At 48.4% G+C, this 22,333-nt stretch overlaps 2 protein-coding genes and 2 long non-coding RNA genes across 5 annotated transcripts; 2 read left to right on the forward strand and 2 right to left on the reverse strand.

The window, feature by feature from the left end:
* The first annotated feature begins 828 nt into the window (after positions 1-828).
* Positions 829-9,292, forward strand: CCDC65 (coiled-coil domain containing 65). Of its 2 annotated transcripts, none has more exons than XM_084955543.1 (8): positions 829-1,651; positions 1,911-2,078; positions 4,755-4,924; positions 5,586-5,724; positions 7,173-7,370; positions 7,565-7,783; positions 8,632-8,784; positions 8,890-9,292. In XM_084955543.1, the coding sequence occupies exons 2-8, from the start codon at positions 1,944-1,946 to the stop codon at positions 9,205-9,207; spliced, it is 1,332 nt and encodes a 443-aa protein (XP_084811669.1). In that variant the 5' UTR covers positions 829-1,651; positions 1,911-1,943; the 3' UTR covers positions 9,208-9,292. The 2 variants fall into 2 exon arrangements, with proteins under 2 accessions (XP_084811669.1, XP_020947250.1); XM_021091591.2 differs by having other exon boundaries at positions 829-1,163.
* Positions 8,751-9,202, reverse strand: LOC146403168 (uncharacterized). Its single transcript, XR_014803173.1, has 2 exons — positions 9,107-9,202; positions 8,751-8,921 (listed from the first exon to the last, which is right to left on the reverse strand). It is a non-coding gene; the product is annotated as an uncharacterized LOC146403168 (long non-coding RNA).
* Positions 9,293-9,629: 337 nt separating the features above from the next.
* Positions 9,630-13,875, reverse strand: FKBP11 (FKBP prolyl isomerase 11). The gene is made up of 6 exons (XM_003126097.5): positions 13,653-13,875; positions 13,411-13,476; positions 12,939-13,026; positions 12,609-12,642; positions 12,179-12,249; positions 9,630-9,870 (listed from the first exon to the last, which is right to left on the reverse strand). Exons 1-6 carry the CDS (start codon positions 13,779-13,781, stop codon positions 9,653-9,655), a joined length of 606 nt encoding a protein of 201 aa, XP_003126145.1. The 5' UTR covers positions 13,782-13,875; the 3' UTR covers positions 9,630-9,652.
* Positions 13,876-14,866: 991 nt separating this feature from the next.
* Positions 14,867-18,916, forward strand: LOC146403169 (uncharacterized). Its single transcript, XR_014803174.1, has 2 exons — positions 14,867-15,118; positions 15,732-18,916. It is a non-coding gene; the product is annotated as an uncharacterized LOC146403169 (long non-coding RNA).
* Positions 18,917-22,333: the final 3,417 nt, after the last annotated feature.

The following is a 22,333-nucleotide window of genomic DNA, read 5'->3' on the forward strand; positions in this document are numbered from 1 at the left end:
CATAGCATTGTTTCAGATCATGGAAGCCACTTCACCCTTTTCGAGTGTATAATTCAAAGATTTTTTGAAACAAATTCATCAGTTGTCCACCATCAATCAGTTTTAGAATATTTACACCAACCCAATATGATATCTTGTGTGCATTTAATATTAATCTCCCATCCCCCTACCCCCAAGCAATCAATTTGTAGTCTATTTCCTTCTTTATAGCTTTGTCTTTTCTGGATATTTCACATAAAGAGAACCATACAATATGTAGTCTCTTGTATCAGGCCTCTTCGAGCATGTTTTTGTGGTTTATCCACACTGTAGCATGCATGCATAGTCTGTTCCTTTTTATTGTTGAATAGTATTTCATATATAGAAAGAGCATATTTTGTCTGACATTCACTTGTTTTTGGACACTTAGGTTGTTTCCAGATGGACTCTTATGAGCCTTGTTGCTAATAACATTCCTGTGCAAGAACATTCCTGTGGATACACATTCACTTCTCTTAGATTGATATCTAAAACTGAAACTGCGGGATCACATGGTAAATTTATAACATTTTAAGGAACTGCCAAACTGTTTCCAAAGTGGCTGTACCATTTTACATTCCCATCACCAGCGTATGAACGGTCCTGTTTCTCATCTCTCTCCAAAACTTATTTTAAAATATGCCCATTATGTAAAAAATAATCCAAAATAGGTTTTAAAATAGGTTTTGAGAAAATGACCCTCTTTCTCAAAAACTGTGGTCCTCCAAAGGGCAGAGGGCGCTCCAAGCCAGGGCCTCTTCTCCTAGTTCTTATAGCGCCATCTTAGCGAGATCCCCGTTGCTAGGAGACGGAGATGCGTCTTTAGCCTTGGGAGCCCTGCCTTACTGCTCTCCCAGGCTCTCCCTTACCTGAGGACTGAGATTTAAGGTTCCATTACCCGCCAGGGGCATTTCCAGAAGGCTCCTTTCTGGGGACGTTTTCCTCCTACCCCCTCTAGTTCTGGCCAAGGCAGGCCGAGGATCCTCGCCCAGATCCAGTTCCTCACCCAAGCTATGTCTAAGAAGGGGAAAAAGGCCAAGATTCCCCTGTCGGATGAGGAGCAGCTGCTTCTGTTTCAGCAGAAGTTGCTTGCAGAGGAGGAGATGGCCAAGAAGAAAGAGAGGCTCCTGAACCAGTTCTTGAAGGTGATGGATTTCTGCATTACTCTCTGCCCAGCCCACCCCCTACAACCGCCCCCCCGCGCCCCTCTTCCCACCCCCCCCCCCCGGCCCTGTCGCCTTGACCCTGTCATTATGGCAGCCTAATTTTCATGCTGGCCTACCCCTCTCTGGAAACCTTAAGACACAGATATACTTAGATCCCAGGCATTATTGTTTGGGGGAAGAGGCAGTTCTCTGTGAAGCACGGCCGGGGGAGGGGGGGGCAAGGCAATAGATTTGACAGTCACAACTGAGCCCCAGAACTGGGACAGTAGGTGCTATCAGTTGTCCGGGCTGTCAGAAATTCTGATATTCTCCCTGGAGATGGGTCATCGCAAACAACATCCTGCTCTGATAGCCAGAAGGAAATATCATTGGGCTGTTCCTGCCTTAATTCAGACCCTCCCCAAACAAGAACAGGAGCTCCTGAACGTTAGCCACCAAGGGTTCCGGTCAATCAGAAAACACAAAAGGTAAGATGTCAGTTGACAAAGCAAGTGTGATCTTTTTTTTTTTTTTTTTTCTTCTTGGCTGTGCCTGTAGCATAGGGAAGTTCCCAGGCCAGGGATTGAACTTATGCCACAGCAGCAACCCAGGCTGCTGCACTGACACCAGATCCTTAACCTGCTGTGAGGGGAGAGAAGTCCAAATGTGATCCTTTTTGTTGTACTGTATCAGGGGTTTCAGTCCTGATCTCTTGGGGTGGGGGTGTGTATTTATTTCTTCACACAGGACAAGCTGGCCAAGGAGGAGCACAACAGTGCTATGAACCTTAATAAGATTAATACTCAATGGAGAACAGTCCTTCGGGAAGTCAAGACCAGGGAGCTTCATAAGGACATTGAGATCCTCAGCCAAACCTTTGAACGAGTGGTGGACTGCAAGGACAGTGTCATCAAGGCAAGCTCTCTTCCCAAACACTTGAATATGGCTGGCTTGATCTCTCCTTTTAATAGAATGGGCCTATTATTAACTGACCTTAAAGCCTGCACAAGATACAGGCTGTGATGAAGCCAGGCTACTGTTAATTTCATGGAAATGAAAAACAGAATATTGGGCTGTCATCCCTTTCCCTCTGATAGAGGAGCCATTCTCCTTGGTCATCTACTGCCTCAAACCAGTACTATACAATAGTTGTAAGGCACAGTAGACATCACCCAATGACTTGAACTTGGTTTTTTGGTTTTTTTTTTTTTTTTTGTCTTTTTGCTATTTCTTGGGCCGCTCCAGCGGCATATGGAGGTTCCCAGGCTAGGGGTCCAATTGGAGCTGTAGCCACCGGCCTACGCCAGAGCCACAGCAACGCAGGATCCGAGCCGCGTCTGCAACTTACACCACAGCTCACGGCAACGCTGGATCGTTAACCCACTGAGCAAGGGCAGGGACCGAACCCGCAACCTCATGGTTCCTAGTCGGATTCGTTAACCACTGCGCCATGACGGGAACTCCTGAACTTAGTCCTATACCTTCATTTCAGTGTGTTAAAACTCAGTTCCAGAAGGAAGAGCCCGTTTGGCAAGGTCACGCGGCTAGTCAGTGAGAAAGCTGTGATACAGCACGTATTTCTTGTGTCCCATTCCAGTCCTTTATTCAACCAATCCTGTCTGGCCTCTTTGGTTCAAGTTCAGCGGCCCTGGATGAGGTTGAAAAGATCTCCTTGGGTAAGAGCAGTTCAGGATCTCTAAGCAATTCAACCAGCCAACCTTATGCTCTTGGGAGGTTCTTGAATTTTCTGAGGGATTTTTCTCTTGAGTTCCAAATCCCTATGTTCAGGATCCCTAGATATCTGTTCCTAGCTGTTGCACTATGCTCACAACTGAACTCATGAGCTCCCCCTTCTTTAGCCAGTCCCATTCCCATCCTCCACCATCTGCACAATCTTTTCTTTCTCATACTCTATTTGGGTGGCTGGCGACATTCACCAAATTATCCATCCCAGGAATCTGGGAATCATCGAAGCTTTGCTGCCATCCGTGACTTCTATTACTATGTCTTTTTTTTTTTTTTCCTGCTTTTTAGGGCCACAGGTGTGGCATATAGAAGTTCCCAGGCCAGGGGTCAACTCAGAGCTGTAGGTGCGACCTACACCACAGCTCACGGCAACACCAGATCCTTAACCCACTGAGTGAGGCCAGGGATCAAACCCACCTCCTTTGGATACTAGTTCACTAGTATTGCTAGTAGTAGGATTTACTACTGCTGAGCCACAATGGAAACACCGCAAGTCTTTTTTTTTTTTTTTTTTTTTTACTTTTTTTACATTTTTATTTTTTAATTTTTATAGAGTATAGTTGGTTTAGTGTTGTGCCGATTTTGTTTCTAAGTCTTGCTAAATCTTCTGCCTAAGTATTTTTCAGTCACACCCTGCTCTTCTTCTCCACTGTCCTGTAGTTGGGACCTGGGCATTTTTTCTCTCACATGGACTACTGCAGTAGTCTCTTATCTTCCCAACTTTGTGCTCAGTTGCCTCCAGATGACTGTCTCTACACAACTACCAGGACTATCTTTCTAAAACAAAAATCTGATCCTGTTACTCCATTGCTTAAATTGCCTCAGTGGCTCCCCTCTTAAAACTCCATGGAAGGAACATCAGAGCTCTTCATTATCTGGGCTGAACCTTTCCCATAGCCAGACTTCTTTCTTTCCGGTGCCTTTGCACATGCTGTTCCCTCTAACTGGAATTCGCTTTTCCCTATCTCTCCAATCTTCCTGGCAAAGTCTCCCTCCTCCTTCAAGAGCGATACAAATGACATCTCCTGTGTGAGGCCTTCCCCAGTGTTCTGCGTCAGATGTAGGCACTCAGTCCTTTGTAGCCTATTGTCACTGGGCTATCATCAACCTCATAGCATTTTCCATGTTATACTGTAATTTTCTGTTCATGTAACTTCTACTGCAAGACTTGAAGCTCCTTTGCAGGGGGAGTGAGAATGTCTTTTCATTTCCTTATTTATTTATTTATTTTTCCTTTTTAGGGCCGCGTCCGTCGCATGTGGAGGTTCCCAGGTTCAGGGTCAAATTGGAGCTACAGCTGCCGGCCTACACCACAGCCACAGGAACTCCCACATGTGATGTTTTTTAATCCACTAAAGTTCTTATCTTTACTGACGCTCCCCACTGTCCCTTTTCTGCCAGCAGAGGTGTGCCTGTTATCTATTGCTACATAACAAACCACCCTTCAATTAGAGACTTAAAACAATTTGTTTCCCTCTCTCTCTCAGTTCTATAAGTTGACTTAGCATACCAGGGAGGTTCTTGCCTGGCGTCTGTCATACAGTTTTCAGTGAGAGGTCAATTTGGGCTGCCGTCATCTGAAGGCTTGGTGAGCGGGACGTCTAAGAGGACTGACAGTTGATTCTGTCACTGGGAGCTCAGCAGGGCTGCTGCCTGGAATGCGTTCACATGGCCCCTTCGCAGGCACTGGCTTCTCCCATTCAAAAGTGGTAGAACCAGAAATCCCAGAGCCAAAGGACTGGCATTAGGAAGTAGGGAACATAGGAACTCGCCAACTGAACACGTGTGGATTTTCTCACACAGATGCCATTCAGCCAAAATGATAACTCTGTGTTTCCCACCCAGTCTTTAGCGAAGGACCTGTCAGAAGCAGAGGAGCAGTACGCCCACGCCCTGCGCAGCCACTTGCACAACATTGACCAGCTCTTGGCCCTGCAGAGATGCCGGCTCAGCCTCCTCGAGGAAAATTACAACATGGAGCTGGAGTCCCTAACCAAGGAGTTTGAGACAGAAAGGTATCGGGGCCTAAGAGGAGATGGGTGGGGGAGTTGAGTCCAAGGGAGCGCCCAGAGCCTGTGTTAAGGTGCTGCCTGTGAACAGCCACCCACTTTCAACTATCAAAATCCTACTCAACTACCCATCCAGGGGACAGGGATGGGAGGGAGACTTTTTTTTTTTTGGTCCTTTTAGGGCCACACCTGAGGCATATGGAGTTTCCCAGGCTGGGGTCGAATTGGAGCTGTAGCCACTGGCTTACACCACAGCCATAGCAACTCAGGATCCTAGCCATATCTGCGACCTACACCACAGTTCACGGCAATGCCAGATCCTTAACCTGCTGAATGAGGCCAGGGATCCAACCTGCATCCTCATGGATACTAGTCAGATTTGTTTCTACTGAGCCATGACGGGAACTCCATGGGAAGGAGACTTCTCACTGCAATCTTTTGTACCTTTTAATTTTTGTATCATATGAATGTATTACCTACTCAAAAATCAAAATAATATTCATTCTTTCTGACCCTGAAAAGAATATAACCCACCCTCCCTCTGTTCTTCTTCAGTACCTGAGAGTTTGCATCGGTCATGTAGTTTTATTACATACTGCTCTGCGTTGTCATTCCTGGTCCATATGCTTTATCCCTCAGAGCAGGGACAGTATCTTATCTCCTGTAGGAAGACAATTGTTGACCAGCATGAAAAAGAGATTCGCTACCTACAAGATGTCTTCATGGCCATGGAGCAAAACTATATAGATTCTGAGTATGAAAGCAAGCTGGAGTTCCAGAGCATGTGGGATGATCTCAAAAACAAGGTACAAAGGGATGGCTGGGGGAGAAGTGAGAGAAAAGTGCTCTAGGCCAGCAGAGCTAGAAGAGATCCCTTTAACCACCATAGTCAATAAAATGCCTGTTGCTGCTGTAGTTACCCCTACTCTTTTTGAAATTTCGTGAAAATCGGTGGGGATGGAGGACCATCCTGAAATGTCAAGGAAACGCATTTTTTTTTTTTTTGTCTTTTGTCTTTTTAGGGCCGCACCCGCGGCATATGGAGGTTCCCAGGTTCGGGGTCTGTTGAAGCTGTAGCCACCCCCCCACACCACAGCCACAATGCTGGATCCCACCTGCGTTTTCGACCTGCACCACAGCTCACGGCAATGACGGATCCTTAACCCACTGAGCAATGCCAGGGATAGAACCCGAAACCTCATGGTTCCTAGTTGGATTCGTTAATCACTAAGCTACGACAGGAACTCCAGGAAATGCATTTTAAAGCTAAAACACACCAAGGAGATGATCTGGCTTTACCCCTGTGATTTGTAGATGCAGAAACTAAGGCCCAGAGAAGTGAAATGACCTGCCAGAGCCATGCTGCTGGCTTGTGGTGGAGCCAGGAGGAGAGTCCACATCTCCTGCCCCTTGGAGCTCCCACCACCCTGGAGGCTGTCAGCTTAGCCACCCTGCACACCTGGGTTTGGGAGTTGAGGGTCTTTGTTTTCATTCTGCCCCATAATGTTGCAGCCTTTTTTTTTGGCTGTGCCCACAGCATGTGGAAGTTCCCAGGCCAGGGACTAAACCTGCACTACAGTAGTGACACGAGCCACTGCAGTGACAATGCTGGATCCTTAACCCACTGTGCCACAAGAGAAATCCACCCCGTAACAGTTTACAAAATTTTTAATGTGCTTCCTACATTTAAAAATTGGGAGGAGTTCCTCCTGTGGCCCAGTGGGTTAAGAACCTAACTGCAGGGGCTTGGGTGGCTATGGAGGCGCAGGTTTGATCCCCAGCCCGGTGCAGTGGGTAAAAGGTTCCAGCATTGCCACAGCTGTGGCATAGGTCACTGCTGCAGCTCAGATTCAGTCCCTGGCTCAGGAATTACCATATACTACAGGGTACAGCCAATTAAAAAAAAAAAAAAAAAGGGGAGATTTCACATAAAAATCCAAAATTTCAGCTTCCCTTAAAAAATATAAAGCTCTAGGAACGCTGGGCCACGTTTCCAAATGGGGGCATGCACTGGAGCTGAGCCCCGTGTGCCCATCCCCCACCAATGGAGCATTTCCTCTCCGGTTCACCACAGGCGCCATCTCGCCCACAGCGCTTATTTACATCAACTGCCCGAACTTTGTAGGCTTTTTCACCCGGGACCTCTGCACCAGGCTGTGCTACAAATAGTTCAAGTTAGGGAGGTTGCTCGTGGAAGTGAAAGGACACTAATAGGGTAAATCCAAGCACTAGCTACTTTGGGGCCACTTCCTAGAATTTAGAAGAGAAGCACTTTTTAAGACTGCAACTGGAGAATGCGGTAGAAGATCTATGGAGGAGATTCCAGGATGCACTCAAGAATTACACTGATGCCACAGAGGATCGAAAGATCGCCTTCGAGACTCTAAAGGTGAAGGACGAGAGGAGCTCCAAAGAGATTGAAGCACAGATGAAAAAAATACAGAGACTACAGGTTAGTGCAGCCCACCTGAAAGATTCACTGCTGTAACTGCTCATTAGCCCCTGTTCTTCTTTCCCCAGTTTCTACTGGGCCCTGTCACCGGTTGGGAAAGACAGTGTGCTCTGATTTCAGTCCCCAGGCAGTCCTTTTACCTGCTCACTGAGGAGCCTCAAATACTCAAGTGTTTCCTCTAATCTCTGTTCTAGGATTCCATAATTATTTTAAAAGGCAAGATCATGGTGCACAGCCGCGAGAGTGAAGAACAGAACCAGGACATTCGTGATGACAAGGAGTTGGTCCTTGTACAACTGCAAAAACTGAAGGCCCAAAGGACTCAGGCCCGGGGAGTATCACAGGAGAACTTGGTCAGACTCACCCTGGAAAGTAATGCCACCCTCAAGGCCCTGAGGAGGACTGTCGACAAGGTAGCAAAGGGGAGAGGGCAGCCTGAACCAAACCAAGGACACTGGCCCCTTGTGAAGTGAATGGGGTTTGGGAGAGATTTCGGACTTCCCCCGGCGTCCTGCCTGAGGGGGCACTTGGAATACCGGGGTTTTATTCCAGTCTCCCCCTCCTCTCACATTTTTTTTCTTTTTCTTTTTTTTGGCCACCCCATGGCATATGGAGTTCCCAGGCCAGGGATCAGATCCAAGCTGCAGTTGCAACCTAAGTGCAGCTGCAACAATGCCAGGTCCTTAACCCACTGCTCAGGGCTGGGGATTGAACCTGCATTGCAGCTCTCCCAAGACGCCGCTGATCCTGTTGCACTACAGCGGGAACTCCTCCTCTCAGTTTTTTTTTTTTTTTTTTTTTTAAGGGCCGCACCTGAGGCATATGGAGGTTCCCAGGCTAGGGGTCGAATCAGAGCTGTAGCCACCAGCCTACACCACAGCCACAGCCACGCCAGACCCGAGCTGTGTCTGTGACCTACATCACAGCTGACGGCAATGCCGGATCTTCAACCCTCTGAGCGAGGCCAGGGATCAAACCCGCAACCTCATGGATACCAGTTGGGTTCGTTAACCGCCGAGCCATGAGAGGAACTCCCTCCTCTCACATTTTAAATCAAATGCGTTAATGACTGAATTTTAGAAGAATATAAAAATACTCGGAATAGTGCTTGGCACCTAGCAAGTGCTCTGTTAGATGTATTGATTACTTGTGTCCCCCATTTGGATAAGTAGCTTCCCTGGATTGAAGCAAGGGAACAAACACCACTGTTTCCCCTCCCCACCCCCTTTCCTAATAAAGGGGATCTTCTTGCTCCCAATAGGGTGAAAAGATCCTTAAACTTGCTGAAATATGTAGGAAGTTTGAAACAGAGGAAGAAAAAGTGCTACCTTTCTATTCTTCAGTATTGACTCCCGAGGAGCAGGAAGAAATAGAGAAAACTGACCCAGAGGAGTTTAATGAGGAGCTTGCAAAGGTGAGGTTCCTAGGGCTGGGAGACCATCCCCAAGGCTGGGGACAACAGGGCTGCACTTGCTAATGGGTCCTACCACACACCTTCTTCCTTTAATTCAACTCCCAGGCAATAGTAGACTACACAGGCATGGAGAATTTCTGGAAAAGATACAACAAAGTGAAACTGGAGCAACTGAGTCTCCAACACAGACGCACCCAGTTGTTAAAAATCAACGAGAAGCTGCGGGAGATGCTCAGGCAGTACTTGGATGGCATCTCAGTGAGTGATGAGGTGCTGAGCCAGCTCAACCCACTCTTCATTGTCAACCACCGCAGCAACTTACCCCGGCCCTTGTCCACACCTACAGCCGAACCAGGTGACAAAAAACCTCCAACCACTTACAACATCATTGAAGCTGCCCATGTGATCTCCCACATCCTGTGATACAAGGAGAAAATACCTTTTCAACTCCCAGAGAATGTTTTGAGAGACCCGAGGACTTTGCTATTAAAAATCTCCATGGAGTTTATGAGCTCCTCACATCTTTGCAGTGGTAGATAGAAGAGTCTATCTGGAGGACACTAGGAGTACAGCGGCCTAGGGAGTGGAAAGAATAGCCAGGCAACTACCAGGAGGCTTCCTTCGCAGTGATTTACTGCTCCTCTGAGTCAGGACACCTTGAGAACCCAGAGATCCTGTGGTCCTTGGGGAAAGTTAGGACAGGAAGAGGAGGCCAGAAGTGGTCCGAAGCCCCAACCACCCTTATGCCAGGCAAGACCCAACTCACAAGGCCTTTTTCCCCACCCTTTATCTCATTCCCACTTACAAAGGTAGCCTCAGAACGTATCGGGTGAAGAATGCAAAGATTTTTTAAAATTACTATTATTTATTATTTCTTTTTGCTCTTGTTTCGTTTCTCTTCCTTGAGCTTCTTTTTGGAGACTTTAGGTCTGCTGGCCTTTTTGTATAGGTGATACCCAATGAGGCCCAAGAGGGCTGGCACCATGGCCATGCCTACCAGAGGCAAAATGCCCTTCACCAGCTTTTGCCAGTAGTTGGCTCGGATGAGTGCAATCAGCTCCACGTCAAAATGCAGCTCTGCATCCGCTAGAGGCAGAGAGGAGGTGAGGGTTAGAATCTGCGCATTTTATCCAGGACTCAGAATCTGAATGAAAACAGGGAGGGCGGACCACACCATAGCAACAACTACAAAGCTGGCAAGATTTAAATAGAGGGCTGAGTTCCCGGTCCCAAAGGCAGAGGCAGAAGAGGGTTATGAGGCTCTCCAGCGACAGTCACGTTTACCCTAAATAGACACGTGTGGCTTGTATTCACTGACAGGTCTTTGACAGGAAAACTTCTGTGGATCTGAAAAGTACAGGCTGCTCTCCATTTATAGAGACATTCTTATATTCTCCATCATATCAGTTAGAGAACCTCTGTACTCACTGTATTCCATTCCCAAAAAGCCCATGGACAGAATCTTTGCAGGGCTGAAATTAATTGGATTTAAACTAGACTTTTTAAAATTTCACCAACCAATGAGCACACTCAATGTAATTGTTAGAAAAAAAAAAAATAGGTATTTCAACATAAGGACTAGAGAGGAAGAAGGATGTGGTTTAACAAGTTAGAAGTGGGGGGATGAACAGGAGTGAATTGGAGGAGAAATGCAAACAGAAGCAGCATGGGAAATGAGGTAACAGAAAGCTTCGGGTAAAAGGATTTCTTCTTCTCTCTTGTTTTAAAAGACTAGTCTTGGAGTTCCCATTGTGGCTCAGTGGGTTAAGAACCCAACTAATATCCATGAGGAGGCAAGTTTGATTCCTGGCCTCTCTCAGTGGGTTAAGGATTAGACATTGCTGTGAGCTGTGGTATAGGTCACAGATGTCACTCAGATCTGACATTGTTGTGGCTGTGGTATGGGCCGGAAGCTGCAGCTCCAATTCGACCCCTAGCCTGGGAATTTCCATATGCTGCAAGTATGGCCCTAAAGAAAAAAAAAATTTTTTTTAACTATTTTAAGAAAAAAAAAGAAAAGCACTAGAGTTCCTGTCGTGGCTCAGTGGTTAATGAATCTGACTAGGATCCATGAGGACACAGGTCTGATCTCTGGCCTTGCTCAGGGGGTTAAGGATCCAGCGCTGCTGTGAGCTGTGGTGTAGGTTGCAGACTCAGCTCAGATCTGGCGTTGCTGTGGCTCTGGCGTAGGCCAGCAGCTGTAGCTCCGATTGGACTCCTAGCCTGGGACCCTCCATATGCCATGGGTGCGGCCCTAAAAAGAAAAAAAAAGAAAAAAAATTATTTTTGGCTGCACCTGCAGCATATGGAGGCTCTTGGGCCAGAGGTTGAACCCATACCACAGCAGTAACCAGAGCCACAGCAGTGACACCACCAGATCCTTAACCTGCTGAGCCATCAGGGAACTCCAAAGAATTTCTCTTTAGTCCCTCAACCCCTTTTCTGGGTCTCTCTCTAAGCTGGAACTAGGATAAGAACTTTTATCCCCAAACTCTGAAAATACAACTCATTGTAACTAACAGAACATTTCTCTAACCAGTCTCAGACCTTCAAAAATAGGTTTCAGTGATGAACTCTGAGGGCTTTTAAAATTAGGGGGTGGGCTTGGCTTTTAAAAGTTGATTTTTTTTTGGAGTTCCTGTTGTGGCTCAGCAGTGACGAATCCAACTAGCATCCATGAGGATGTGGGTTCGAGCCCTGGCCTCGCTCAGGGGGTTAAAGATCTGGTGTAGGCCAGCAGCCGCTGCTCCAATCCAGCACCTAGCCTGGGAACTTGCATTTGCCGTGGGTTCAGCCCAGCCCTAAAAAGACAGAAAAAAAAGTTTTTAGTTTTGAACTACTTGACTATGATCACTTTTACTATCTCTTCCCTGGTGGAGGGCTGAAAGGAATGGAAGAGATGTGGTGAGAAGCCATGCCAGCTGCACAAACAATAGTTTGAAGTTGTAGGAAAAAGGCAGAAGAGAAGTCCAGAGTTGCAGGTGGCACTGGCAGCAGGCGGCTCAAGCAGGTGTCTCCTCCCTAAAAGTGGCTCAAGCAGGTGTCTCCTCCCTAAAAGTCACTGGTTGCCAAAGGGCAAGCCAGGTGGCTTTAACAGGTATGTCTCTAGTCCCTGCCAGTGATCTGAGGAAGAAAAGGCTGGGCCTGCCGAAGGAAGCCTCAGCCACTCTGGTGCCTTTCAGCAAGCTGGGTTTAGACCTTCTCAAGCTCCAGACAAAGTGCATAAGGTATAGCTTTACACCTGCAGCTAGCCTAAGTTCCAGGGCAGGGATCAAACCCGCATCACAGCAGCAACCTGAGCCACAGCAGTGACAACACCAGGTTTTTAACCCGCTGAGCCACCAGGCAACTCTGGGACTAGGTATTTTGCCTCAGAGAGGCCTGGTCAGATTACCTGGGATAGATGGCGGGAATCCCCGTTTGCCATAGGCCAGATGAGAAGGGATGATTACCCTTCGCTTCTCTCTGAGGGAAGGAACGTGAGTCATAGGTAGCGTGGGAACAGGTGGGACCAGCTGCCTCAACCCATCTGAAGCCCCACCAGCAAAACCCTGTGGATAGTCACACCCAAACATGGACTTCCCCACCTGAGCACCAAACAGGCTGACCGGCTCAGGTGTCCATCCCCCCAGATGCCTCAAATCTATCAACAAAACCCACAGCCAGAAGGCCTGAGGCTTTCTTTATCCAAAGCCTCGAAGCCCAATGACCTGGACCTGCCCAGGATGAAGCCCATTCTCCTGCCTCCTCTGGGAGCAGGGATAGCAGAGGCAGCCTCCACCCATGCAGAGGGTACCCAAGCCCACCCCTGCCCAGATACTCACCCCACACACATGTCTAGAAGGCTCTGCTCCAGACCTTGAGGAAGAAGACACAACTGAACAGGAAACTACCTAAATTCCCCAAACCCCAGGAAAGGATGACCAAAGGCTCCCCCTGATTCTCTACTGAGCGCCCCACTTCTCAGATCTCCGGCTTCCAGTGTGGTATGGGGCAAGAGGAGTACTAGAAGTGGGGTTTGAATCTCAGGAGGTGGCTAGTGGAGCCCTGGGGTCTTATTCCAGGGGGCCTTTGCAAGGTGTTTGACCGGGTTGAAGAAGCTAAGACAGGACTCAGGCTGGAAAGAAGTGGGATAGGAGGTACATCTCACATACCTGGTATCACCTGCTTTTGACCAAGTTCTATAACCAGAGGGTCTCTGCTCAGAGAAGTGTCAAAGATGCGGCCATCTACCAAGCTGCCCTGGTGGGGGGGGAGAGCGCACACCTAGTACCTCCCCCTCCCGCTCCCAGCAGGGCACACACACAACAGGGCGGCAACCCCCCACCCCTGCAGCAGCAGCCGAGCATTCCCCTCCGGCAGAACGGAACAGGAAGACCCAAAAGGGCTGGCACTTCTCGGAGATCTCTCCACCCTTCATTTCTCAGGGCTGGGAAGGAACTGGCGTAAAAGCAGGAAGGGGAAAAGGTTAGGGAACAGGAGCGCCCCTCCCCCGCCCGCCACGTGCTGCAGGACCCCAGAGCCTGAGTTACTCCTGAACCGCTTGCCACGTGTCCAAGCCAACGCTGACGTGTTTCACCAGGGCGCCGCCCCCCAAGGCCCCGCCCCGGCCCCCAGGCCCCTCACCGAGTAGTGTATGTGCAGCGTGTCTCCAAAGGCAGCCGGCTCAGCACACGGTTCAGGGGGCTCCACCTGTGACCGCACTACAGGAGTCACGGAGGCTCCTCCAAAGAGCCCATTCTTGCCCCTGGACTCAGTAGCCGCCGTCAGTCCCCGCACTTCCCCGCCTCCCCGCTCCCAGGCTGGTTTAGACCTCGGAGTTCCCCCACGAAGCCCGACCTCCGCGGCACCCGGGACTAACTCCTCACCAGGGTCTCCACTTGCAGGGTCCGGACGGGACTTTCGGTTTCGAACCCAGCCTCAGCCCGGCACATCGCCCCACTGAGCAGCAGCAGCAGCAGCAGCCGGAGGGGCAGAAATGAGGGGCGCAGGGTCATGACTAGATGGGGACAGGGCACGGGGCACCGAGGACAGGTTGGTGGTGGCAGCGGCGAGGGCGGCAGTTCCTCCGGCGCCCAGGCCAGACTGGACGGGGGACGGGGCGGGTCGCGACGCGCCAGCTCCTCCTCCTGCAGCCCTTCCTCCACCTTGTCCCCACCTCCTGGGGGGAGGAGGCCGCGGGAGCTCCCTCTGCGCTCTAAGATCAGGAGGTTGCAGATTCTAACCTGTCCGTTAGCCGTTTGGTCTCAAAGTGAGGGGCTTGGGTCACATAATTAAGACCCATTTACGATTACCTATCGTGTTCCAAACGCTTGTCTGTAAGCCTCTAAACCATCTAGAAAGGTAGGCCTAATTGTTTCCATGTTAAAGATGAGGAACTGGGTGTTCAGGTTAAGTAACTTGCCCAAGGTCATCTAGCTAAGTGATTAACAGCAGACAAAATTCAAACCACAGGATCCTCGAGTCCAGCATGTTTGCCCTCTGTCCTTTCCTATTAAAGATGTATGTCTCCTCACACCTACCCTGGCAGGAGTGGCTGGCCCAGGCCACCCCAGTAGGTGTCAAAAGTAGCAGCTCTCTCCCACATCCAGCCCTTTGGCTTGATTTTTTGGAGGTCAGATAAGGCAGGTAGCTGTCCCATCACCTTCTCCCACAAGAAGGGAACTGAAGAGAGGACAGGGCTATTATAGTGGAAGGATGGGGTCAGCTCCTATCTTTTCCTCCAAGGTTTCCAGTTCCTTCCTCTTTTCTTTTTCTTTTCTCTTTTCTTTCTTTTTTGTCCTTTTAGGGCCACACCCTCAGCATATGGAGGTTCCCAGGCTAGGGGTCAAATTGGAGCTGTAGCCACTGGCCTATGCCACAGCAATGCCAGATCCAAGCCGTGTCTGTGACCTACACCACAGCTCACAGCAACGCTGGATCCTTATCCCACTGAGCGAGGCCAGGGATCAAAGCTGTGTCCTCAGGATGCCAGTCAGATTCATTCCCACTGAGCCACGACGGGAACTCCTCCTTCCTCCTTTCATCAACAAACTTGTTAAGAGGGCAGTACAGCACGTTAGCATATGTCCAAGGACTTCAGTTTTTAGTTTTTCTTTTGTAGCTGTACCCACAGCATATGGAAGTTCACAAGCCAGGGATCAAATCCAAGCTGCAGCGGCCACCTACGCCACAGCTGTGGCAACACCAGATCCTTAACTCACTGCATCAGGTGGGGGATCGAACCTGTGCTGCCAAAGAGACACCAGATCCTTAACATGCTGTGCCACAGAGGAACTCCCAGTCTTTAGTTATTTATTTAGTCTTTTTAGGGCCGCACCCACAGCAAATGGAGGTTCCCAGGCTAGGGGTTGAATCGGAGCTGCAGCTGCCAGCCTACACCACAGCCACAACCACAGCAACTCAGGATCCAAGCCGCATCTGCGACCTACACCATAGCTCATGGCAATGCCAGATCCCTGACCCACTAAGCAAGGCCATGGACTGAACCCACATCCTCATGGATACTAGTCGGATTTGTTTCCACTGAGCCACAACAGGAACTCCCCTCAGTTTTTATTTATTTTTATTTTTGGCCATGCCCGTGGCATGCGGAAGTTCCCAGGCCAGGGACTGAGCCTGTGCCACAGCAGTAACCAGAGACACAGCAGTGACAACACTGGATCCTTAACCTGCTGAACCACCAGGTAACTCCAGACTTCGGTTTTTGAAAGGGTGACCCTGCAGTTCCCGTCATGGCACAGTGGTTAGCAAATCCAACTAGGAACAGTGAGGTTGTGGGTTCGATCCCTGGCCTTGCTCTGTGGGTCAAGGATCTGGCGTTGCTGTGAGCTATGGTATAGGTCGCAGACGCAGCTCAGATCCCACTTTGCTGTGGCTGTGGCATAGGCCGGCAGCAACAGCTCCAATTAGACCCCTAGCCTGGGAACCTCCATGTGCTGCAGGAGCGGCCCTAGAAAAGACTAAATAAATAAATAGATAAATAAATAAATAAATAAAAGGGTGACCCTAGCAGTCCCCTTCTGCAGGATTTAAGCCACTCAGACATCTGGACGCCGCTTCAAGTCAGTAAAGAGCTCACGGTCACCATGTTTGGGGTTACTTTTTAGTCTTTGTCCTTGTTAGCATCTCTCTGGTCTGTGAAGCCATTGAGCTCTGACTGCCCTCCTGAACTCTAGACATAAGTGTGTACTGGGAGCTCCAGCTGGGTGTTTGACTAGCACCTCAAATCAACACACATAACACTGTACTCAGTCCTCTCTTTCCTCCCATCCCACCTGCAACAATCAACTTCAATCCCAGGGTCCTGCTTCTGTTTGAGGCTCCTTTATCATCACTCTCTCTGACTCATTTCTCCCACACCTCCTTTGGATTCTCCCTCCACAGTCTCTCCAGCTTTCTTTCCATTCTCATGGCTACCACCCAGATTAAGCCTTCATTATTTCTCTCTTCTTGGTTGTTTTTTTAAGGGGAAAAAAAAAAACCCTCAGCAGGAAGGAATTTCTGGGGGTAATGGAATGCTCTATACCTTCATAGGGATGTGGGTTACATGCCTGACAGAACTTATCAGACTGTGTAAGGCTGTGTATGCAAACTGTACTTCAAAAAAAATTGGGGGGGGGGCCGTGCCCACGGCACATGGAAGTTCCTGGGCCAGGGATCAAACCTGTGCCACAGCAGCGACCCAAGCTGCTACAGTGACAACACCAGACCTTTCACCTAGTACACAAGAGAACTTCTTAAATTTTTTTTAAGGGGAAAAAAAAATCAAACACAAAACTATATTTCCAGGTGAAAGTTGGATAAGGCCACAGGACTAAATTCTGGCCAATAAGGCATAAACCAAAGTATTAGAAATATTGTCCTGGACTTCCAGGGAGGCTGCTTAAAGGGAGCTGATTTAGCTAAGAAGTGGGTCACAATGCTCCACTTCCTCCCCCCAGTCTCCTTCCCTTCTTTCTGCTGTCTGGAATGTAGATGAGATGAATTACACTCTGGCAGCCATATCAGACCATGAGGTGACCATAAGGATGTAAGCTACATACTTATATGGTGAACAAAAAAAAAAGTCATCAGGGAGTTCCTGTCGTGGCGCAGTGGTTAACGAATCCGACTAGGAACCATGAGGTTGCGGGTTCGATCCCTGGCCTTGCTCAGTGGGTTAACGATCCGGTGTTGCCGTGAGCTGTGGTGTAGGTCAGCTACAGCTCCGATTAGACCCTAGCCTGGGAACCTCCCATATGCCGCAGGAGCAGCCCAAGAAATGGCAAAAAGACAAAAAAAAAAAAGGTCATCAGAGGCTGATTAAATGTAGAGCCTACAGAGCCACCGTACCATTCCTGGATCGCCTACCACCGGACACCCTTATTTATTTTTTTAGGGCTACACCCCGGGAATACGGAGGTTCCCAGGCTAAAGGTCAAATCAGAGTTACAGCTGCTGGCCTACACCACAGCCACAGCCACTTAGGATCTGAGCTGTGTCTGTGACCTACACCACAGCTCACAGCAATGCCAGATCCTTAACCCACTGAGCAAGGCCAGGGATTGAACTCAAGTCCTCATGGATGCTAGTCGGATTTGTTACCACTGAGCCATGTCAGGGCTCCCACCAGACAACTTTTAACTGAGTAGAAATGAACTTCTATCTTGTTAAAACAAACAAAAAAAGGAGTAATAAGCCACTCAGCCTCAGCCTCTCCCTACGTTAGACCATTCTGTATACTGCTGCTATCTGCTCAGCTTCAGTCACATTATCTACCTACTAAAAAGCCTACCATGGCCAGTGAATTAACTTCAGACTACCTGATATGCCAAAGGAAAACTTTAATTTGCTCTTTATCTGCCTTTCCACACTTGGCTTTGATTCCATTAAAATGAAAGCCTCTTAGGAGCTGCCCAGTGGCTCAGTGGGGTAAGAATCTGGCATTGTCACTGCTGTGGTTAGGGTCACTGCTATGGCATGGGGTTGGGTTTGATCCCTAGCCTGGGAATTTCTGCATTCCATGGGCACAACCCCCCCCCAAGAAAGCCCCAAGAACCTCATCTTTCTCATTTCTATATTCTCATTGACTAATATGGTGTCTGACACACAGATGCTCGATAAATATTTATAAATTGAATCATATCTCCTTCCTGCTTATGTCATCAGATGAACCTGCATCATGTGTTTCACCTCTGTGCAGCTCATGGCTCTTCCTTCACTTGTCAAGCTCCCTCCCAACCAAGTTCAAAGATCACCTCCTTTGTGAAGCCCTGATCCCCTTCGCTGGAAGTGACTTCTCGCATTTCTGAACTCAGGCAAACACTTGGGGACTTTACTGTACTTTCCCTTGTGTTGTGGTTATTTGTGTGTGTCCTGCTCTTCGCTCCCCTTCTCCTCTAGAGAGCCAGCTCACTGATGGCAACGATGAGGTTGTGATCCTATCTGGAGTCCCCTATGTGCTAGCTGCACAATACCCTCCACATAACAGATTCTAGACGAATACGTTTTGAGTAAATATTACACTATGGAATACTGAGAAACCATTAAAAAGAAAGACCTGGAGCTCCCACTGTGGCGCAATGGGATCAGCAGCAACTTGGGAGTGCTGGGATGTGGGTTTGACCCCCAACCCGGCACAGTGGTTTGAGGATCCAGCATTGCTGCATCTGTGGCTCAGCTGTGATCCTGGCCTGGGAGCTCCACATGCCACAGGGCAGCCAAAAAAAAAAAAACAAACAAAAAAAAACACCAACAACAATAAAAAGGAAGACCTAACTATACTAACACAGAAAACCCCTAAGACAAATATATATACCTTTAAGTTAAAAAAGAGAATAAAAGATGTGATATGAGCCCCTTCATATTTTTAACTCCTCTCCAAATATGTGTAGGTATATATATTTAGAAAAGGAACTAAAGGGAGTTCCTATTGTGGTGAAGCAGGTTAAAAACCAGGGAGTTCCCATTGTGGCTCAGTGGGCTGGGAACCTGATACAAGTATCCGTGAGAATGTGGGTTTGATCCCTGGCCATGCTCAGTGGGTTAAAGATCTGGCGTTTCCACAAGCTGCAGTGTAAGTCACAGGTGTGGCTCAGATCTGGCGTTACTGTGGTTGTGGTGCAGGGAGTTATTTGGCCCCCAGCCCGAGAACTTCCATATGCTGCAGGTGCAGCTGTGATAAGAAAAAAAAGGAACTAAAAGTATGCACACCAAAATAGCTGAGGGTGGCTACCTTTCGGGACAGAGTAAGCAAAGGGGGACAAGTTCCACATATGGGTACACAACATATATGTACGATTTGGATCTTCCGCATTAAAAATTATTTTGGTTACAAAAATAAAATTTTAAATTAAAATACTGAATGAACAAACAGGACATACAAGCAATCCAAGGCAATGTGTGGGAGGTGTTGAAGGAGTTGTGCTAACAGAGGTAAAGAAGCCAGACCAGGAAGAAAAAAAAAATGTCCTTGTGATTAAAGAAGTCAGGGGCAGCTTTGCAGATCTTAAAGGAAAGTGATATTTTTAAACAACTGAGAAAGGCTATAAAGGCAGAGGACCAGGTATTTGGAAAGAATGAACAGATCATTGATTCTAAAGTAAGAGATTTAGCCAGAAGAATATACAGAGGTAACTGGAGAGGGAAGTAAGAGAGCTGGTTGTGGAGCACCTTGAATGGCAGTAGGAATCCTCTGAGCAAAAAGGTGACCACACCCACTGTACTGAGGCATTGGTACTGGAAAGGCTTCGTGAAGGTGGAAGGCTACTGTGTCTGGCTCTGAGGCTTTGTTAGGGAATGTGAATAGGAAGGGGCGAGAGGATGGCAGCAGTAAAGCGCAAAACTAAGACAACAAAGTCGCCCACAGAGGGCAGCACAAGCCCACTTGGATCCAGAAGGGACCAGGGAGGAAGGCACTTTCTCCTTAAGCAAGTTAGGAGGAAGCTAAAGGATAGAGAAAGGTGACCCTTCTGGGAAAGGTAGGGGAACTGACCCAACCCTTGAGGCCCAAGTTAATCAGAGGGCCACTCCTGGAAAAGTTTCCACCCTCAAAGGTTTCTGTGTCAGCAAGTAGGAGAAACTACCACAGATTCCTGGCTTCCAAGACTCATGGGGCCCTCACCATGCCCAGCTTGGTTAAGGACACTGATGTTTATTCATTCATCAAGGCTGAGTGCCTATTATGTGCCAGATAATAAGAAAGGCATTGCTTTTTTTTTTTTTTTTTCTGTGCTTACAGCATGAGTAAGTTCCCAGGCCAGAGATCGAATTTGTGCCAAGAGCAGTGACCCGAGCCACAGCAGTGACAAGGCTGAATCCTTAACCCGCTGAGCCACCAGGGAACCCCAAGGTACTGCTTTTTAAATGGTTTCAATACGCTTATCAGAGTACTAATACATCAATTTTTTTTTTCGGCTGCACTCATGGCATATGGAAGTCCTGGGCCAGGGATCAAGTCCCAGCCACAGTGGGTTAAGGATCTGCTGGGGATAAAACCCTTGCAGATGAAGAGACAACTTGGATCCTTAAGCTGCTGCGGGAACTTTTGAGTATTAATAAATAAAAAGCTTGTGAGTCAGCATATACACGTCTGGGTTCAAAACTGAACGCCACATTTTCAGGAGCATGCATACCCTAGCCAACTAGATGTTTTCTTTCTAGGTATAGTTATGCACTCATAACCAAGAAGGATGTGTCACCTCCCTCTCCTACTCTCCCCTTTGACTGTTCTAGCCAGGGAGGGATCATCCTATCAATGCAAGATCTGGCGTAGGCAAAAGCAGAGGTTCTCCATCTTCTATTACCTAAAGCCAGTATTCCTATACTTAGAAAAAAGCTAGCATCCAAATCCCGGTGGTTCAAAGCCCCAAGCTAAGCCCTCCCACCCACTCAAGGCCTTGTACTCAATTCTGTCCTAGGAGTACTCTCAACAATAAGGGAGTGCCAGGTGGACAAGTTCATTCTCAAACCTCTTGCCTGGCCTGGACTAAGCGTCCAGACTTCCGCAGAGACACCTCTCAATGCGCCTGGTTTGGAGGAAGGGTTGGGGCAGGAAAGATGCATGCGCAGAATTGTCTGCTCTGGGCACAGGTAACTAGAGTTCTGGCTTGAGTGTTGTCTTCTCGACTACATTCAGCTCAGAAGACAGAGCTGCTCTTGGAGCCCAGGTCCTGTCTTCTGTAGCTCATGGCCATAGTGATACAAACAAGCAGACACTTACCTTCAAGCCTTGACGGTGAACAGTCCTGTCCCAAGGGCCTCACTTCCAGACCTCCAACTACTGCTTTTAACTGCACTGTGCCTTCTACCATACTCAAGGCTCCGATTTCCTCAGCCCTCACCTTTTCTTTCCTTTGCTTACGAACTCAGGGTCATCCTTACCTATCCCAGCAATCAGGGCCAGGAAACCGAATTTGGATAAAAAACCTGCAGAGGAAAAAAGGCATCTAGATCCTATCACGCCCCAGTGACCAGGTTAGAAAGTAGAGAACTGGACTTTGACTCTTTTACTTCCACACCCATCTGAATGGGCAAAGAGGCTGTCCTTAGTATGATGACTGCCTGCACAAAGACACCACACCCCGCACCAAGCAGCAGCAGGGAGGTCTCCCCTCAACTCCCCACGAGGTACACTCTGGTTATCCCAAAGGATTCCAGAGCTTCCCAGAAAAGCGAATCCCTGGTCTCTCTTTCAGTACAGTGGTTTGCTTCCATTCTTAGCACAGGTCTGGAAGGTCATAGAAGGTACGAAATAAATACCCGTCAATGTTCTGCTCTGACCAATCTAGGGACCTGAAACTGGAAATACGTGCTGACTCCCCAGGGCCTTCCGACCTTAGCTATACCTCTACTCCGAGAAACACATACACACTCCCAGTCTCCCTGTCACTGCCTCCATCTCACCTGGACCAATCCAAGGCCCTCCACTGGCTTTCTCCAGGCTCCTTTTAGAAGCTCCCTTGCCCAGATTAACCTGAAGTGGATCCTAGGCCCAGGTCCTCCACCAAGCCATGAATGAAGAGCTATTTTGTGTTCTGGGAAGATAAGGTTGCTGTTTATCCTAAGATCTGGATGCTAAACATTTACCTTCCAGGCTAAGTCTCCCTTCCATCCTCCCCATGTTCTCTCCCCAAAAGCTGTAAGGTTTAAGGAACTGCCACAAGACAGCTTCCTCCACCTTCTTCCTGGCATCCTAGGGCCAAGTACCGGGTGACACAGCGACGAGGTCATCCTCTTCCCCAAGATGTTCAGGGGCCAAAAGACCCCCACTAGCCTCCCATCCAGCTTAAGTCCTCTCTGTTACCATTATCTTAAGGGAGGATGTAGGTCTATTTATTAGTATACAAATAAAGTACTTGGAAAAGTGCTCCTAACTCATCAGTAGACTTAGTCACTAAGTGGGACTATTTTTTCTTTTTGTCTTTCAGGGCCATACCCATGGCATATGGAGGTTCCCAGCTAGGGGTCAAATCGGAGCTGTAGCCGCTGGCCTATGCCGCAGCCACAGCCACACCAGATTCAAGCCACATCTGTGACCTACACCACAGCTCACGGCAATGCCAGATCC

The sequence above is a fragment of the Sus scrofa genome, chromosome 5, assembly GCF_054392235.1.
Source record: "Sus scrofa isolate SSC_HxYL_T2T_F1_AM1 chromosome 5, Sscrofa_HxYL_maternal_Yorkshire_Landrace_v2.0, whole genome shotgun sequence".
NCBI lineage: Eukaryota > Metazoa > Chordata > Mammalia > Artiodactyla > Suidae > Sus > Sus scrofa.

Bases quoted from the DNA above. Each gene is read 5' to 3' on its own strand.
- CCDC65 (XM_021091591.2), top strand. From the start codon at position 1,032: ATGTCTAAGAAGGGGAAAAAGGCCAAGATTCCCCTGTCGGATGAGGAG. The intron at 1,164-1,910 runs GTGATGGATTTC...TTCTTCACACAG, and splicing joins TCCTGAACCAGTTCTTGAAG to GACAAGCTGGCCAAGGAGGA. The intron at 7,784-8,631 runs GTAGCAAAGGGG...TGCTCCCAATAG, and splicing joins TGAGGAGGACTGTCGACAAG to GGTGAAAAGATCCTTAAACT.
- FKBP11 (XM_003126097.5), bottom strand. From the start codon at position 13,781: ATGACCCTGCGCCCCTCATTTCTGCCCCTCCGGCTGCTGCTGCTGCTG. The intron at 13,477-13,652 runs GTGAGGAGTTAG...GTGCGGTCACAG, and splicing joins CCCTGCAAGTGGAGACCCTG to GTGGAGCCCCCTGAACCGTG. The intron at 13,027-13,410 runs GTGAGGGGCCTG...CCCCCCCACCAG, and splicing joins CGCTGCACATACACTACTCG to GGCAGCTTGGTAGATGGCCG.